The 14,408-nt window shown below is 50.6% G+C and overlaps 1 protein-coding gene and 1 long non-coding RNA gene across 2 annotated transcripts in view; one reads left to right on the top strand and one right to left on the bottom strand.

Annotated features, from left to right (window-relative positions):
- LOC144729083 (uncharacterized) overlaps positions 1 to 14,408 on the bottom strand; it is a 133,300-nt gene that overhangs the window by 31,511 nt on the left and 87,381 nt on the right. The gene's annotated exons all lie outside the window — the stretch shown is intronic.
- LOC144729082 (beta-chimaerin-like) overlaps positions 7,533 to 14,408 on the top strand; it is a 29,790-nt gene continuing 22,914 nt past the window's right edge. The window contains exon 1 of the mRNA XM_078608971.1: positions 7,533 to 10,034. Coding sequence (XP_078465097.1) covers positions 9,747 to 10,034 — 288 coding nt within the window. The 5' untranslated portion in view covers positions 7,533 to 9,746. The remainder of the gene's footprint in view (positions 10,035 to 14,408) is intronic.

Here is a 14,408-nt window from a genome sequence, read left to right as displayed (position 1 = left end):
TGTTCCCCGCGTTCAGAGCGCAATGCGCCCGTGTCGTCGTCCGGCAACCTATTTGGCCATTTGACGGTGCAATCGTCACCTTGTGTCAGACGTCCGCATGTCCCAACCTCCCCACCCACCCGGCTCACGACACATCGCTCCAAAGTTCCCAGCACCTTTGGACTCGACGCTGAAGTTCGCGTGTGTGTACGTGACCATAATCGAGGTTTTTGGGTTAGGTCGCGTAAATGTAAATGTGTCGTTAAACCCGCCACCGCCCGACAAAGCCAATTACTAAGGTTTGTCACGTAAACAAAACATACCAACTCGTTGCTAGTACAGCACACCGGTGTGTTGGAGAGTAAATCCACAACATTTACAACCGTGCTGATCACACGTGACTAGCCAACCATGTGCGTGGTGGGCATGGGCCCCGGTGCAAGGAATTAAATAGGACCCCTGGATCAGTCCAATCCCCCCTCCCCCCTCCCGACACCTATCTTTGTAGCTCCCTGGCCTGCACGCAAAGCCGTCTCAAGGGTAGACGGTGAATCGGGGCAATCGCCCTGGGCCCCGCGCTTTGGGGGGGGGGACACACCGTGGGATGTGCTCCGAGCCAGGCAGTCGCACCGCCTGCACACCAGAGAGCTTGCGCAACCGCCTTGAGACAACGACTTAACAGGAAGGCCTTCTCGAAATTGAGCGGGCGGAGATAAAAGCAGCACTTACGGTCGGACACAAAACGAGAAAGCGAAAAGCCATCGAGGGCGGAAGGCAGCTTTGAAGAAGGTGAAATGGATGTCCCCCGTGCATTAACATGCATTACATGGGACAGCTCATCAGTGTAATGAGGGGTAATGACGAGGCTTCACTGCACCGCCCTTCAATTAGGAGCACAAAGGACTCCAATAATGAAATTGGTTCGGCCCACGTCTTTGCAGTTTGCCAAGGGGTTCGGAAAGCAATCGGCAATATTGCTCCGTTGCTAATGGGTATCGTGAGCGGCAGCGTGGCTCGGGAGTGAATGTGCTCACGGAACAGCAGAGAAAAGTCAGCGGCTTGTTCTCCTCTCGCTCACAACGGTTGTATTTATATAAACTAAACAATGTTTGTTTAATTTGACCATGTAAGGACTCACTGAGCTACATGGTTCTTTTGTCAGAAGCGACCTGGCCACGTATATGATAGCTCAACGAAGTGGTTTATCGCGTGGAAATGTATGGAAGCCAACTACTCTAAACGCATGTTTATAAATGTGGAGGGTAAAACCGGACGATCCGAGAAAATAATCAATGGGAAGGACATTCAAACTCCAAATATACAGCAGGCGTCAGGGTCGGGATAGACCCCACGACCTCCTGTACACCAGGCGAGAGAGTTAACATCTCATAGCCACCGTGGTTATGGTGTGTACATTGTGACCATGAGATCTAACGTCGTCAAACCAAGGAGACCTGGGAGAAATGAGTTTGATTCCCGACCAAGTCTGACATCGGTGGCGAGTGATATCCGAACGGTTCCCTGCCCTCCGCCGGTTCATCAGCCAGCTCTGAACAGCGCGGTGAAGTTTGCTTGTGTGGAGGCTCTCATCCGGCAGTGGATGCACCAAAAAGCCACCACGCTACTACTATAATTGTAGATCATCTCATAATAATAATAATGCCGTCGACCCATTAAAGTCTCGCTGAGTCTCCAGACTAGTTTTTGTCTCCAGGAGGGTCCTGCATTAGGATGTTTAATTCCTTGTCATGAGTGACTTATCGAGCAGGCTGGGTGGTTCTTAATGGCCACGACGTCGCATTAAGCCAACCCCGCTGAGACCATGGGTTCATACCGAGACAGTAGGGGTGGGACATTGCATCGATTCATTAGATAATATTGATTCTCAAGTCACATGTGGAAGTATCTATTATTTTGTACTCGGCTTATGTTGCACGTGATGGATTCACGTGACCACTGCAACCGCTAGTGGCCGCTACATTCATTAAAGTTTAAAAAAAAAATCGGTTCTTGAATTGAAACGTGGCCATGAATGGCAACAGTTCTATGATTTGTCGTGGACAAGTGGCTCTGCCGTGAAGGGAGCGTCTTGGCTCGCAGGGCACGGGTGTGAGTCATTTTAGCGCGAGGTTTATCTCCCAGCTTTGTGGGCAGGGGTGTGAGTGATTTCGAGCATCTTTACTCAACAGCCAACGGCGATTAAAACCAGGTTCGCCGATGCGGTGGGTTGACGGTTTTAGTCCGGACACGAATATATGAATGAATATATTTTAATGCACTCTAAAGTATCTTTACTCGTGTCCTCTTTTCTCTATCCTCTGCTTCTCTCTCCTGCATTAGATCAGAACGAGATTCCCCTTTGGAGCCGATCGTTTGTTCCAGCTACACCACTTCCTTGTACAATTATACTGTCTTCCTCAATTTGCGTTGTTGAATATGAAGATTAAAACACATACAATGCAGAATATGGCTTGTATAATTGTTCACCGTTCTGGCTACAGCAAAGCCATTACAAATAGAGGGCTTCTTGGAGACTTACACGTAGGCGTTCACCATGATGCAACGTGGCCTCAATTTATCCCATCTTGGCATGCGTATTTTGCGTGCCGCTACATCATACATTGGCGTGGAGTGGTAGTAATAATAATACAACTTACAAGACAATATTTCACGGACATAAATTACCGTGACTCTGCGGTGCTGAGCAAAGCGCAAAGTTGCTGGAGATCTGGCAAAGGACGTGGGACCTTTAAGTGTCTCTTAAAAGTCTGTGTAGATTGAACGCTGCTGCTATGAATGGGCAACGGGACGATGGCTGCGTTCCAGACGGCGGCGGCTGCCACGGAGAAACGACGCCCGGCAGTGATCAATGTCCTGGTCCTTGCTGTCGAGAGGAGGAGGATGAAGCGCTTGCAAGTCGCACTGCTGCTGCTGCTGATTTGGAGAGTTCCACTGTGAGCCCGAGTGGAGCTGTGGTTCAGCGAGAGCGAAGAGAGATACGAGGAGTGGGGAGGGCGAGAGTAGAGGCATGGTGGTGGCACAGGCAACAGGCGATATTGCAGCTGGCCCTGCTGCCGATGAGAAGGCAGTGGAGGTAGCGGAGGCAGGCGAGGGATCTGGCCGAGTGTCACGCGCGCCGAAGATGACGTGAGTGAGATTGGGGTCTTTTTTGGTGGTGCTATGAACCCAGCGACCAGGTCACCCGAGTTCAATTCCCGACCACGGCTAATATCAATGGGTCCAGGCCTTCCTTCACCAACCAGCACTGACCAGCGTGGCCAATTATGGACAGAGAACCTCCATGACCTACATACCACAGGGAGGCGTTCATCTGACAGTGGATTGACAAAAGGGCTGCGTGGCTGCTCCAGTGGATGACTGCAATATGCGTAACATAATCAGGAAATGCCTCTGTTTAACAGCTGAAAATATCAAATATTTATCCCATCAGCCCATGGGCCTTACAGACTAATGTTTCCAATTGGAAACTGTTCAAATGATGCCACTTTAAATCGGCTCGAAATGCAGTCTCATCAGTCACGCGTGGCTTCTTAACCCAATATATGCAGGGCAACACTCAAAACTCCGTACACACACGTCAGCATCCTTATCGCTGTATGATTCAAATCAGCTCTCTTTAATACATGTACGTTGAGCTTCTTTCGCCCCCTCTGATTAGTACGGTTGGCTACGTACGGTGCGAAAGAAGTTCGACACAGATACAAGAGAGGTCATTTCGAGTGTACAGCGATAATGTTGCTGACATATTTATACGGAGTTTGAAGTGTTCATTTCTACGCCGCAGTGAGTCGATCGGCAGGTCGTGCGTGGTGGGCTAACGTGTCGGTACATCCGACTTCCTCCAAGACGTCCGGCCAACGTGGATGAGTCGGCGAGACGTTGCAGGCCTGCGCCTTTACCTCTATCTAACCATGTGCTGTGTGCACGTTGAACTTCTTTCACACCGTACGTAGCCGATCGTGTTAATCGGAGGTGCGGGTGAAGAACAACGAACTAAACACAAAAAAGCCGTTCTAAAGAAACGAGTTTTCAATCTAGCATTTAAAAGTGCATAGCTCCAATGGCTTCCTAATACTCGTAAGGAAGAGCGTTCCAGACGGCCGCAGAAGCGCACATGAACGCGCGCGCGATGCAGCTACCACACCGTCTTTGTTCGATGGTCAGCCAAAAGCCGCCGCTTCGAGTATTGCACAGAGAGCAGCTGCCACCCCCCCCCACCCCTGCCCAAGTCAGGCCGCGCGCTGTGCAGGGGTGCAGGGGGCATTCCCTAGTGGGCCCAGGCTACGCTTGCTCATTCCGCACGTGGGCGCATCACGAGGTGGGGGGGGGGGTGCATCGGCTGTACCCGGGGAGTAACGGGGCGCGCGCGAGTGGCGCTCATTGACATTCCAACAGCGAGCACGGCTCTGCGGTGCCGCGTTAGCCACCGCTCGACAACAACAACAACAACGACAAATGTCAACAACAACAGCAACAAATGTTTAAGATGCGCATTATACACTGTCACAATCGCCACTGTCTCAATCCACCGCTGGGCCAAGGCCTCTCCACTGCTGGTTGTTTGACCATACTTCACAAAACGCTGGTCAGCGTGGATCGGTGAAGTGAACACAACACCTTGGTGCGGGGTCGCGTGTCACCCGCCGATGACGTTGTCCGTGGCCGGGAATCGAACTCAGGTGACGGGGATTCCGTAGCGCGGTGCGCTCACCGCTGCAACATTGAGCTTAGCGCTGCACCGCCGCTCCGTCGCATTAAAAGAGATATCTGGAGAGAAACGCATCGTGGTGGCGCTGTAACCCTCTGCTACGTCTTGTAGACCGGTTGTTGGCAGATGTTTCCATGACATATGGGACTGTTTATCCATCAGGGTCCCACGGTGTGGAGGAGTATTGTACAGTAGTCTCCAACGATCATTTTGGGTATTTAGCGTTCAAAGTGTTTGGCTGCTATAAATGTCCACACGTTCAGCCACTACGTTGAGCTATTAATTGTGGCCAGGTCGCTTCTTAAAAAGATCTACGTAGCTCGGTGGGCCTTACCTGGTAAAATAAAAAATAGTTAGTAATTCACTCAATCTCTCTGGACTCCCTATCGCTCTGCTATAAAGAAGAACCACGGATCAAATGCTGCCGATACGTAACATCCTCCTAGGGAAATGTTATTGACAAGTGTGTTGAGTTTCTCTGCTGACGGGTATTGGGAAGGATAGATAGACATTATTACCGCACCGCGTTTACAATACAGCCAAACGTGTCATATTATGGCGAGCGATGAGTTATGGAGGCGTCTCATTCAATCAAGGTGAATGTGGACGCAGATTAAATTCGCCGTCGTGTGGGCGGGCGGGCAGGCAACTGTGTTGCATTACACGCGAATAATAAAAGCGTTGACGTAATTTTCCAGTTGACGCTCGCGCATTCATCATACGCACCCCGCTACAGAAATTAATGAGACGTTAGAGGATTTTTTTTTGCACGCAGATTATTTGCCCATGCTGCTGCTGCTGCATTGGCAGTGGTGCACAAGGGCAGACAACAGCAATAACAACAACAAATACAGCAAGACATTCGTCAATAACACCGTGTAGCCCAACAAGTCAACAAATACATGAGGTGGCGTGACGTTTCAGGCAAATGGCCTTTCTTCAGAGCACACAGGGAGGCCTACTCAATCCCTATGGCCTATGTACACTGTGAAGAAGGGCCAATACCCGAAACGTCGCCTCTTACATTCTCTTGCTTTTTCTCCGGGTCCTCCGGGTTTTTCCCTCCGAATTTAAAAACGCGTGCTCACTGTATTTGCCTGCTATACATTTCCACGCCGCGATCGGCCACTTGGGTGAGCTATCATTTGTGGCCTGGTCGCTTCTGGAAAAGCGCTTTTTACATCAGTAATGGGCCTTACCTGTTAAAATAAAAGTAGTTCAGGGCATATAAACGCTGTTATCAACAGATGCGTTTTTACATTTATATATATCTTTTTTTTATAAATCAGTGTGGTGGATGTTATTGCGCGGGTGGTTGTTCGCCGTGTCTAATTCATGCGCGTGGCCAGGATGCGCTGGGAAGCAAGGTCACACGGTGACACTGCAAGGTTAATCGTGTGGCTGAGACACAACATTTTCCGCACACACGATAAATGCATTACGAATAATAAACGCGAAAATAAATAAATAAACGACCCCTGCTCCGCTTCTGAAATCTGATTTGGCCGTGAAAGCATTCGGAATAATGCACTTACGTGCGTGTATTTCCAATACAATTTAATACCGTGGATAATTTGCGAAACACAATATTCCTCAATGTAAATGTATAATATACAACAACAATAATTGTACATTTCAGCCCGTTGTCAATCCATTGCTCGGTAAAAGCCTCAACACACCACGCCGGCTAATGCTCGCAGGTGAACCCAGGACCCTGGGGTCAGATCAGATTTCATTCGGCCAGTGATGGTTTCCGTGGAGGGGAATCAAACTCATGTTGCTGTGTTCAAGAGTGTTTCTGCATACTGTCAATCCTCATCCACCCGTGGATTTTTGTCAATCCACAGGTGGATGAGGACCGCCCCGCGCCGTGTGGGTTTTGAGGAATATTTTGACCATGCTTCACCATGCTGGTCAATGGCCCTACTAAGTATTGAAAAAAATAATTAATAAATTATTCATGTTTTACGGTATGAAGGTCATATTTTTGGTTATATAAAATAAATAATAATATAAAATACTGATGGGTGGCAGTTTAGCGGTTCGCGCACTGGACTATGCACCTAGTGAGCAAAGTTAAATTCCTGGCCACAGCTAACGGAGTGATGTCACAACGCCACGGCTGGATGACATCCGATTAGAGGCCAGCTGATGGAGTCCGCGTCTTAAGGAGGCCAATTGCGTGGAGGTAAAAGGCGTTGTAGACTCCACAACCCAACGCAACGAGCATCCAAAGTCCAGCGATTTCGCGTCATTGACTTAGGTTAAGCGCAGCATCATGGATACAAACATTACAACCGGCGTCCTTAATTGGCGGCTCAGCAAGTTACAGGCACAGTATTCGCCATCGTTATTTTAAGTATCCGCGCGCCTCGTTTGTTTTCTCTGTGGAACTTTGGCCAAAAAGGTGTCCTCTTTCAGAATAATTAATCGCCCACCCCCCCATCAACCGTTCATCAACCCGCACTGCCCGGCATGGTGAGGTATGGTCGAACAATTCCCGTTATCAACCCAGCACGAGGAAGCCCTTCATCCAGCAAGGGGACTGTAAATCAGTAGACATGTATAACTACATTCACAAACGATACTAATTTGCAGTTAAAGGCGCTCTTGAACACAGATCCCATCGACATATCCGACCATGGAGGCGGAGGGATGGGATCACAGTCGCGTGCAGCTGCTACTATTACAATGTTTACATCGCAGCACTCGTGAGGAGGGATGGCGAAAGGCTTGGGGGGGGGGGGGAGGCCTTCATCCGGATTGAGCGTGGCTCACGATCATTAAATCGCGCTTCGGGACACGACGGCCGACTGCTCTCGGCTCGTCTCGCCGCGTTGCGCGCTCACTTGTAACGGCTCAATGCGGAGCATCCAGCCAGAGGCCGTGGCGGGGTTTCAACTGGGCGCTGCCCGCTAATTCGCCGCTGCGAGTATTTAGCCACCCATGTTAATTCAGCCCTGAATAAATAATGCGATGAGCTCGTTGGCATTCAACGCGTGCCCGATTAATGTCCCCCGTGCATAGTCAGCACGTTGACGCGCGCGTCATGGCTGGATTACATCCGATTAGAGGCCAGATGATGGAGTTCGCGTCTTAAGGAGGCCAATTGCGTGGAGGTAAAAGGCGTTGTTCTCTACACAACCCAATACAGCGAGCATTTAAAGTGCAGCGATCTGGCGTCAGGTTAGGCGCAGCATTATGGATACAACATTACAACCGGCGTCCTTAATTGGCGGCTCAGTAAGTCACCTCCACGGTACTTGCCATCGTTATTTTAAGAATCCGCGAGCCTCGTTTGTTTGTTTTCCCTGTGGCACTTTGGCCCAAAAGGTGTCCTCTTTCAGAATACTTAATCGCAAATAAATTAGATACGAATGTTTTATTCTAAAAAGGACTTACATATAACAACACTGCAATTTCCCTTTCATATTTTTTTTATTTATCATTTTAAGCGCTGTGTCAATCCACTTCTCGAAAAGCTCGTGCGGGTTTTGGGGCTTATTTGACCATACTTCACCACCATGGTCAGTGCACGTTGGTGAGGTGGGGTGATACCCAGGGCTGGTTCAGATTTCACTCGCCATTGAGGTCAACGGTGACCAGGAATCAATCTCAGGAAGCATGGCTCGTAGTACATTGTGCTGACCACGGCACCACCGCTCTACCCCAGTTACCTCTTTAAAAAAACATACTAACAATAAGGAATTGGATAAATATACCAACTAAACTAAACATTTGTTTTATTTTACCAGGTAAGGCCCTTTGAGCTATGTAGCTCTTTTCAGAAACGACCTGGCCACAAATGATAGCTCAACGAAGTAGCTTATCATGTGGAAATGTATTGCAGCCAAATACTCTAAACGCGTGATGTTGATTCTAAATGTGGAGAGAAAAACCGGAGGACCCGAAGAGAGACACGCAAACTCTAAATATACAGGCGTCAGGGTCGGGATCGAACCCACGACCTCTTGTGTACCAGGCGAGGTAGTTAACATCTCACCACCGTGATAGCTCACAATAGATGCATCGCATGTATACAAATAACTGTTTTTAGATTTGTACTTTGAACGTGATGTGCTTATGACAACTACCCTTTTCTCCAGAGTGTTACAAAAACATTGCGAAAACAAAACAACGAAAATAAAATCGCGACAATTCATTGAATTGCAGGGGACTGTGCGGCGGGAGATGTGTGAATCATTCCACCCCTGGCTAACAGACTTAACATGATTTCATCTCGATGATGAAACATAACCCTGCCCATAAGTATTATTATGTAGATCGGGTGGTGTGCACACTAACAGAGTTAGTCATAGCCAGCCTCCACAGCTGCCAGTCCGACTGGACCCCCCCCTCTCACCGACCAAGGAGCAACCCCGCCCTGAGGACCTCCCACCGTTGATCGGGGATTGGGAGGCGCGGGGTCGCGGGGCGTACGCGTGGCTCATTCAGCTCGCATTGAGCGTCGCGACCCACTCTCATTCGCTCCCGTCAGGCTGTCACTCCGTAGCCAGCAGCAGCTGTCACTCCATCGCCCCGGCACAGCGCTGCGCGCGTGCGAGTCTGTGTGTGCGTGAGTCTGTGCGCGTGCGAGTCTGCGCGTGTGCGAGTCTGTGTGTGCGCGCGTGCGAGTCTGCGCGTGTGCGAGTCTGCGTGTACGCGCGTGCGAGTCTGCGTGTGCGCGCGTGCGAGTCTGCGTGTGCGCGCGTGCGTGTCCACTGCCCTTATACAGGCAGCGAGCGGGGCGGGCGGGGGAGAGAATCACCGCCGTCGCCTCCGCCTCTTCAGTTTCGCCACAGAAAGAATTGCACAGACGGCAGCAGGCAGTGCCAGAGATAGACGGGGAACGGCGCTTTAGCAGTCACCCTCAACACGACTCGAAGTAAAAGACAACGTGGACTCTTGATTCCGAAGTGTCAGATTATGACAGTTTAGCAAGATCGGCGGTGGAGGGGGGGGGGGGTGCTAAAAATAAATCGTTATTTTTAAACATAGTTTTTGGGGTTCGCTCAGCTTTGAGATTTCGAGTAAAAAGATGCCATCGGCCCAGCCCTGGGAGGCGGCGGGCAAGCCACAACGCCCCGTGTCGGAGTGCACGGGGCCCCCCGCCTCGGCCGCCCCCCACCTCGCGGCCGCTCAGGGCGGCGGGGCCCGCGGGGCGGCCCTGACAGCCCGCAGAGTCCAGCGACCGGCCTCGCTGAGCCTCTGGCAGCCGCTCAAGATATTCGCTTGTTCACAGCTCGGATCGCTGGTGCGCAGAGCCGCTCTGCTCAGGGACGCGCCCGACCACCTGCACAAGTATGAGAAGTCGCACAACTTCAAGGTGAGATTTGGGTGTCCCTCCCCCTCCCTCCGTCTCTTTAGAAACGCGCGTTTAGAGGATTTGGCTACTGATATAAATGTCCACATGATGATAAGCCACTGTAGTTGAGCTCTCATTTGTGAGTGCCAGGTCGCTTCTGAAAAAGAGCTGGTGAGCTCAGTAGGCCTTACCGGGTAAAATTGATTTTTAAAAAAAATTGTTTTTTGTTAGTTTCTCGTCTTTGCCAGAACTACGCCGCGCCTCTAAATTCGCGTGTTCGCCGCGGGGGAACCGGTTTCACGCGATGCCGCGGGTCGTGGTTCCTGTCGAGTGCGTGGCGTGTTGGTCGACGGCATTCGGAACTGTTCGGGGCAAAGTAAGTTGGGGCTTGGGCAGGAAGACGTCGCTCGCAGGCGCGAGTGGTCCACGATGAAGAGCAATAGCGAAGTGGCAGCCAAGGAATGGAACGGGACGGTGTCTGCTGAGTAGACAAGACAGAGTGACGGGGATACAGCTCGTGCGCGGGAGCTTGGCGGATCGGCAACATCGCTGGATGGGTGAGCGGTGGTGGCAGCTTGTGTGGACCTTCATCCAGCAGTGGATTGACCATCGTAGACGACTATGACGGTGATGAAGATTGAGTCTATGTGTGCGTGCGTGTGTGTGTGGATGATGAATTCACAATGCATTGAGTGATATCCGGCAGAATAGGGAGCTTTATTTATTGTTAATATCACTTGAGATACAAAAAAAAACCCATTGCAAATGCGGTACGTTCACTTCTCGGCTGTGAAACGTCTCGTTGTGCGCTCCCTCGTGGACAGTGACCACACAGTAATCCCGTGCTCGCTGGCAAAGGCGCACGGCTGATCATGAGTCTTCCTCTCGCAACGTCCTCTTAATTCTACGCACAGGACACGCACACACACAGTGCCCCCACATTGTGAGACGGGACACAAAACCACTCTTGCATCGGCCGTAGCAACGGCGTTTTGTAGATTCCTCCCCGCAAAAGAATCGCTCGCCTCGCAGCGGTCGCGACCAGAGCGAATCGCACAAAGCAAGCGCCGAGTTAGATAGACGGAACAGAGGCGAGCGCTGTGTATAATTTTAGAAAAGTTAAAGCTGGGGTGGTGTGGGATGGTCGGCGAGGTGGGTGGGGCGCAGCTTTTTTTTTTGCACGAACATCGCCATGGGTCGAGAGTGACCGAGGAACAATTATGGTTGACGAAGAGACGACATCGACTCTCGACGCAACCGCTTTCAAATGGAAATCAACGCGGCCATCTCCCTCATCCTCATCCTCCCCCCACGCACCCTCAGGGTATGGGGGCAAGAGGGCAGCAGCAGCACCCGCCGCATCTGGGAGCAGGTGGCCCACGATTAATGGGATGACGCTGTAATTGGCGGAGCCCCCAACCTGGGCCTCGACAGCGACGACCCCTGAGACGGACGATCAGAGGACCGCCTCAGACCGCCCCCATCCTGCCCCTGAAACGCCCCGCGGGCCAAGGCCGATCTGGTGTTCAGGTGACAAGGGCTTCCAATAACAATCGCTGGAGGGCAACGGCCCTGATCAGCATCATCATCAACAACAGCAGCAGCAGTCGTAATCAACTGCTGGATGAAAGTCTACCCCCCCCCCCACCAAAGCCACCACCACCATCTCTCACGATCCTGCGATGATGGAGGTCATCAGAGGCTCCTATGCTCAAATTGTCCGTGCTTCCGATCGACGACTGGAAAATTCCATTGTCCGAAGATGGATCCTTTTTGTAAACCACGTTTCGATTTAAAATAAATGGAATCACCTGCAAGGAAGCGGTGTCAACATTCACCCCTTTTTTATTCACATTTACCTGCGGATGATTCACCCCGAAGCGGGTCTCAACTAAAGTGCCTAAATTCAATATTTTATTCCGTTGCGGCTGGACGGATAAGATGAGCCACCCACAATAGCGGCGGCAGCTTCATCCAATGAATCCGCGGATAACCAAAGAGGGGCACTGGAGTCTAATTCATGCGACGTAAATGCTCGCGCGCCTTCCACATCCGTACAGATTAGGGATTTTTTCTCTGCGGTCACATTTCTATTTTGTTTATCATGATTATTTCGGAAGTCTCGTTTCTAAAATGTGCTTCCCCCCCCCCACCCCCGTCATACTGTGTACGTTCAGTATTGCGTTGTCGAGACCACACGGTGCGTGGGGGTTGATTTCTCATCGCAGGAGCCATGCGTCGTGATGCATGCACGGCGCTCCAATCAGCTTCCCTTTGGCCGGGCGTCATAACAATGCCCGGGCTCAGAGGCGCGTGGCGGCGCACAGATTACATCCGAATGCGCTTCTCCAACACGACACCCGCTGCCAGTGCCGTACGGCTTCATCTCCATCAGCGCTTTGTGTGTGTGTGTGTTACGCTCACATCGAGAGCAAGCTCGATGTGAGTCACGTGCTCTCACCGCCGCGGTGTCCGGCGGGGCTGCAGTGCTCGCCACTGAAAAGCGATGTGATCGTGGAGACCCATCACTCACACCAATGGCCACGGTAAATATCAATTATTAGCATTTGAATAAGCGGAGAGCGGTGTTTTGTAGAGGTGGAAACGTCTTGTTCAGGTCCCATTGTCTCTTTAAAAAAAAACACCCACACACAGAAGGTAATTTAAGAAAACTGTTGTGTGGAATTACTAAATTGCAACCAATTTGAGATGTTTGGGACGTTCAGATCTACAATGCTGAGAGACAGGATGCATCCCTGTAGACTCGCAACCTCCCCCCCCCCACTCCCCCCAATTCCCCCACCGCTCTCTGTGGTCAAATAAATGACGCTGAGTCGAATTGTCATTCCGCGCGCGTGTACCCGTAAACAGCGGCGTCATAGATAATAGAGAGACAGCCCAGCTGAGCTCCATCGCGCGTGCCACCGTCAAACCAAATCAAACCGGGGCGGCGTTAGGCGACCGCTGCGTATTCCTGAGCGCATTTCGCAGCATTAATTTCTGCGGACATCAGCGACGGCCTTTGGGAATGGAATAATTGCATAACCCCGCCAGACAGCAGTGTCAGGGTTATCTTAGTATCTTAGCCCTCGCGAGCTACTGTCCGCGGAGGGTCCCCCAATGATTGGTCATTTATCACAATTACTACGGCTTCTGCAGCACCACCACCACCACCCCAATCTAAGAGCGAGAGGATTTGTTTACATCTCACACCGTGTTCCAGTGCGCGATCAGTTCACGTGCAGGTGACTGGCAGAATATTACATCACGGTGGCTGGGGCAGAGGCCTCCATCCAGCAGTGGATTGAGCCTGGCTGATGATGTTTAAACGGCGTCTCGATACGTCATGGAACAGGTGCGACACGGCAGGCATCGCATTTCCTGTTTCTCCCTCTCCTGTTTTCCCTCAATGAAGTTCCGATTGCGCGAACCAGCGTCGCGTCACGGAATGCCGACGCTTCCACTAAGCACCCTGCAGCCAGCAGCGCATTAATTCTAGATTTTAAGTTTTCGTGACTGCAAGGATCCATCATACTCTTTGTTTTTTTTTTGGTAAAGTCACGTAGGTGAAAAAAAAATCACGACGTTTCGGAAGCAACACAATGATGACGGATGCTTGTGTTGCTTCCGAAACGTCGTGATTTAATTTATCTGTTTTATTTTTTATTTTATTGAGTTTTCACCTACATGACTTTACCGAAAAAAACAAAGAGTAGTAGCACATCGTCCTGTGTCAGAGAACGGCCCCACCGAAAGATGTCATTACAGAACTACTTCTGAGGTCACTTCACAAGGCTTCTTCATCCACACTCAGGGCACAGCTCTGTCGGCTCTGCACAGTGTTCGACGCACGTCAGTCAAACCAAACTGTTTTAATGTGTCCGAGCTGGGATTTAGCACAATTAAGTGACAACTAATTGAACTCGTCGCACTTGAGAGGCTGGTTCCATCACGGGTGCCTGCCCTGGGTTGAATCCAGGTCCTGAGCGCTCCTGGCTCAGTGCTGTGACCTGTGAGCCACCTCTGGCGTCACATTTCCTCAACGTCAAAGCACAATTTCACGACCAATTTGTGTCAATCACAGCAAAACACAAGCAGACATTCAATTTATACGTATAAAAAACGTATAACGATCGTGTACGTGCAAGAGCGGTGAGCACAACATCCATCAATACTTTGGCAGGACTACAATCTCTCTCTCCTCGCTTCTGTCACAACTGGCGTGACATGTTTGTAGCATTGCCCGAAACACAACACAAACATTTGACCGAAAATTATCATTGAAAGTGTCAACGAGAAAATACCACTCATCGAAAACTCATTAAACCCCGGGAATTACGAAGTAATTATGAAACAATATCCTAGGAGGCTGATCTTGCCAAAGTGTTGATGGAT

The sequence above is a fragment of the Lampetra planeri genome, chromosome 31, assembly GCF_965212315.1.
Source record: "Lampetra planeri chromosome 31, kcLamPlan1.2.h2, whole genome shotgun sequence".
In the NCBI taxonomy this organism is placed as follows: Eukaryota; Metazoa; Chordata; class Hyperoartia; order Petromyzontiformes; family Petromyzontidae; genus Lampetra; species Lampetra planeri.
Note: the sequence above shows the minus strand (reverse complement) of the source record. Positions and strands in the feature narration are given on the sequence as shown.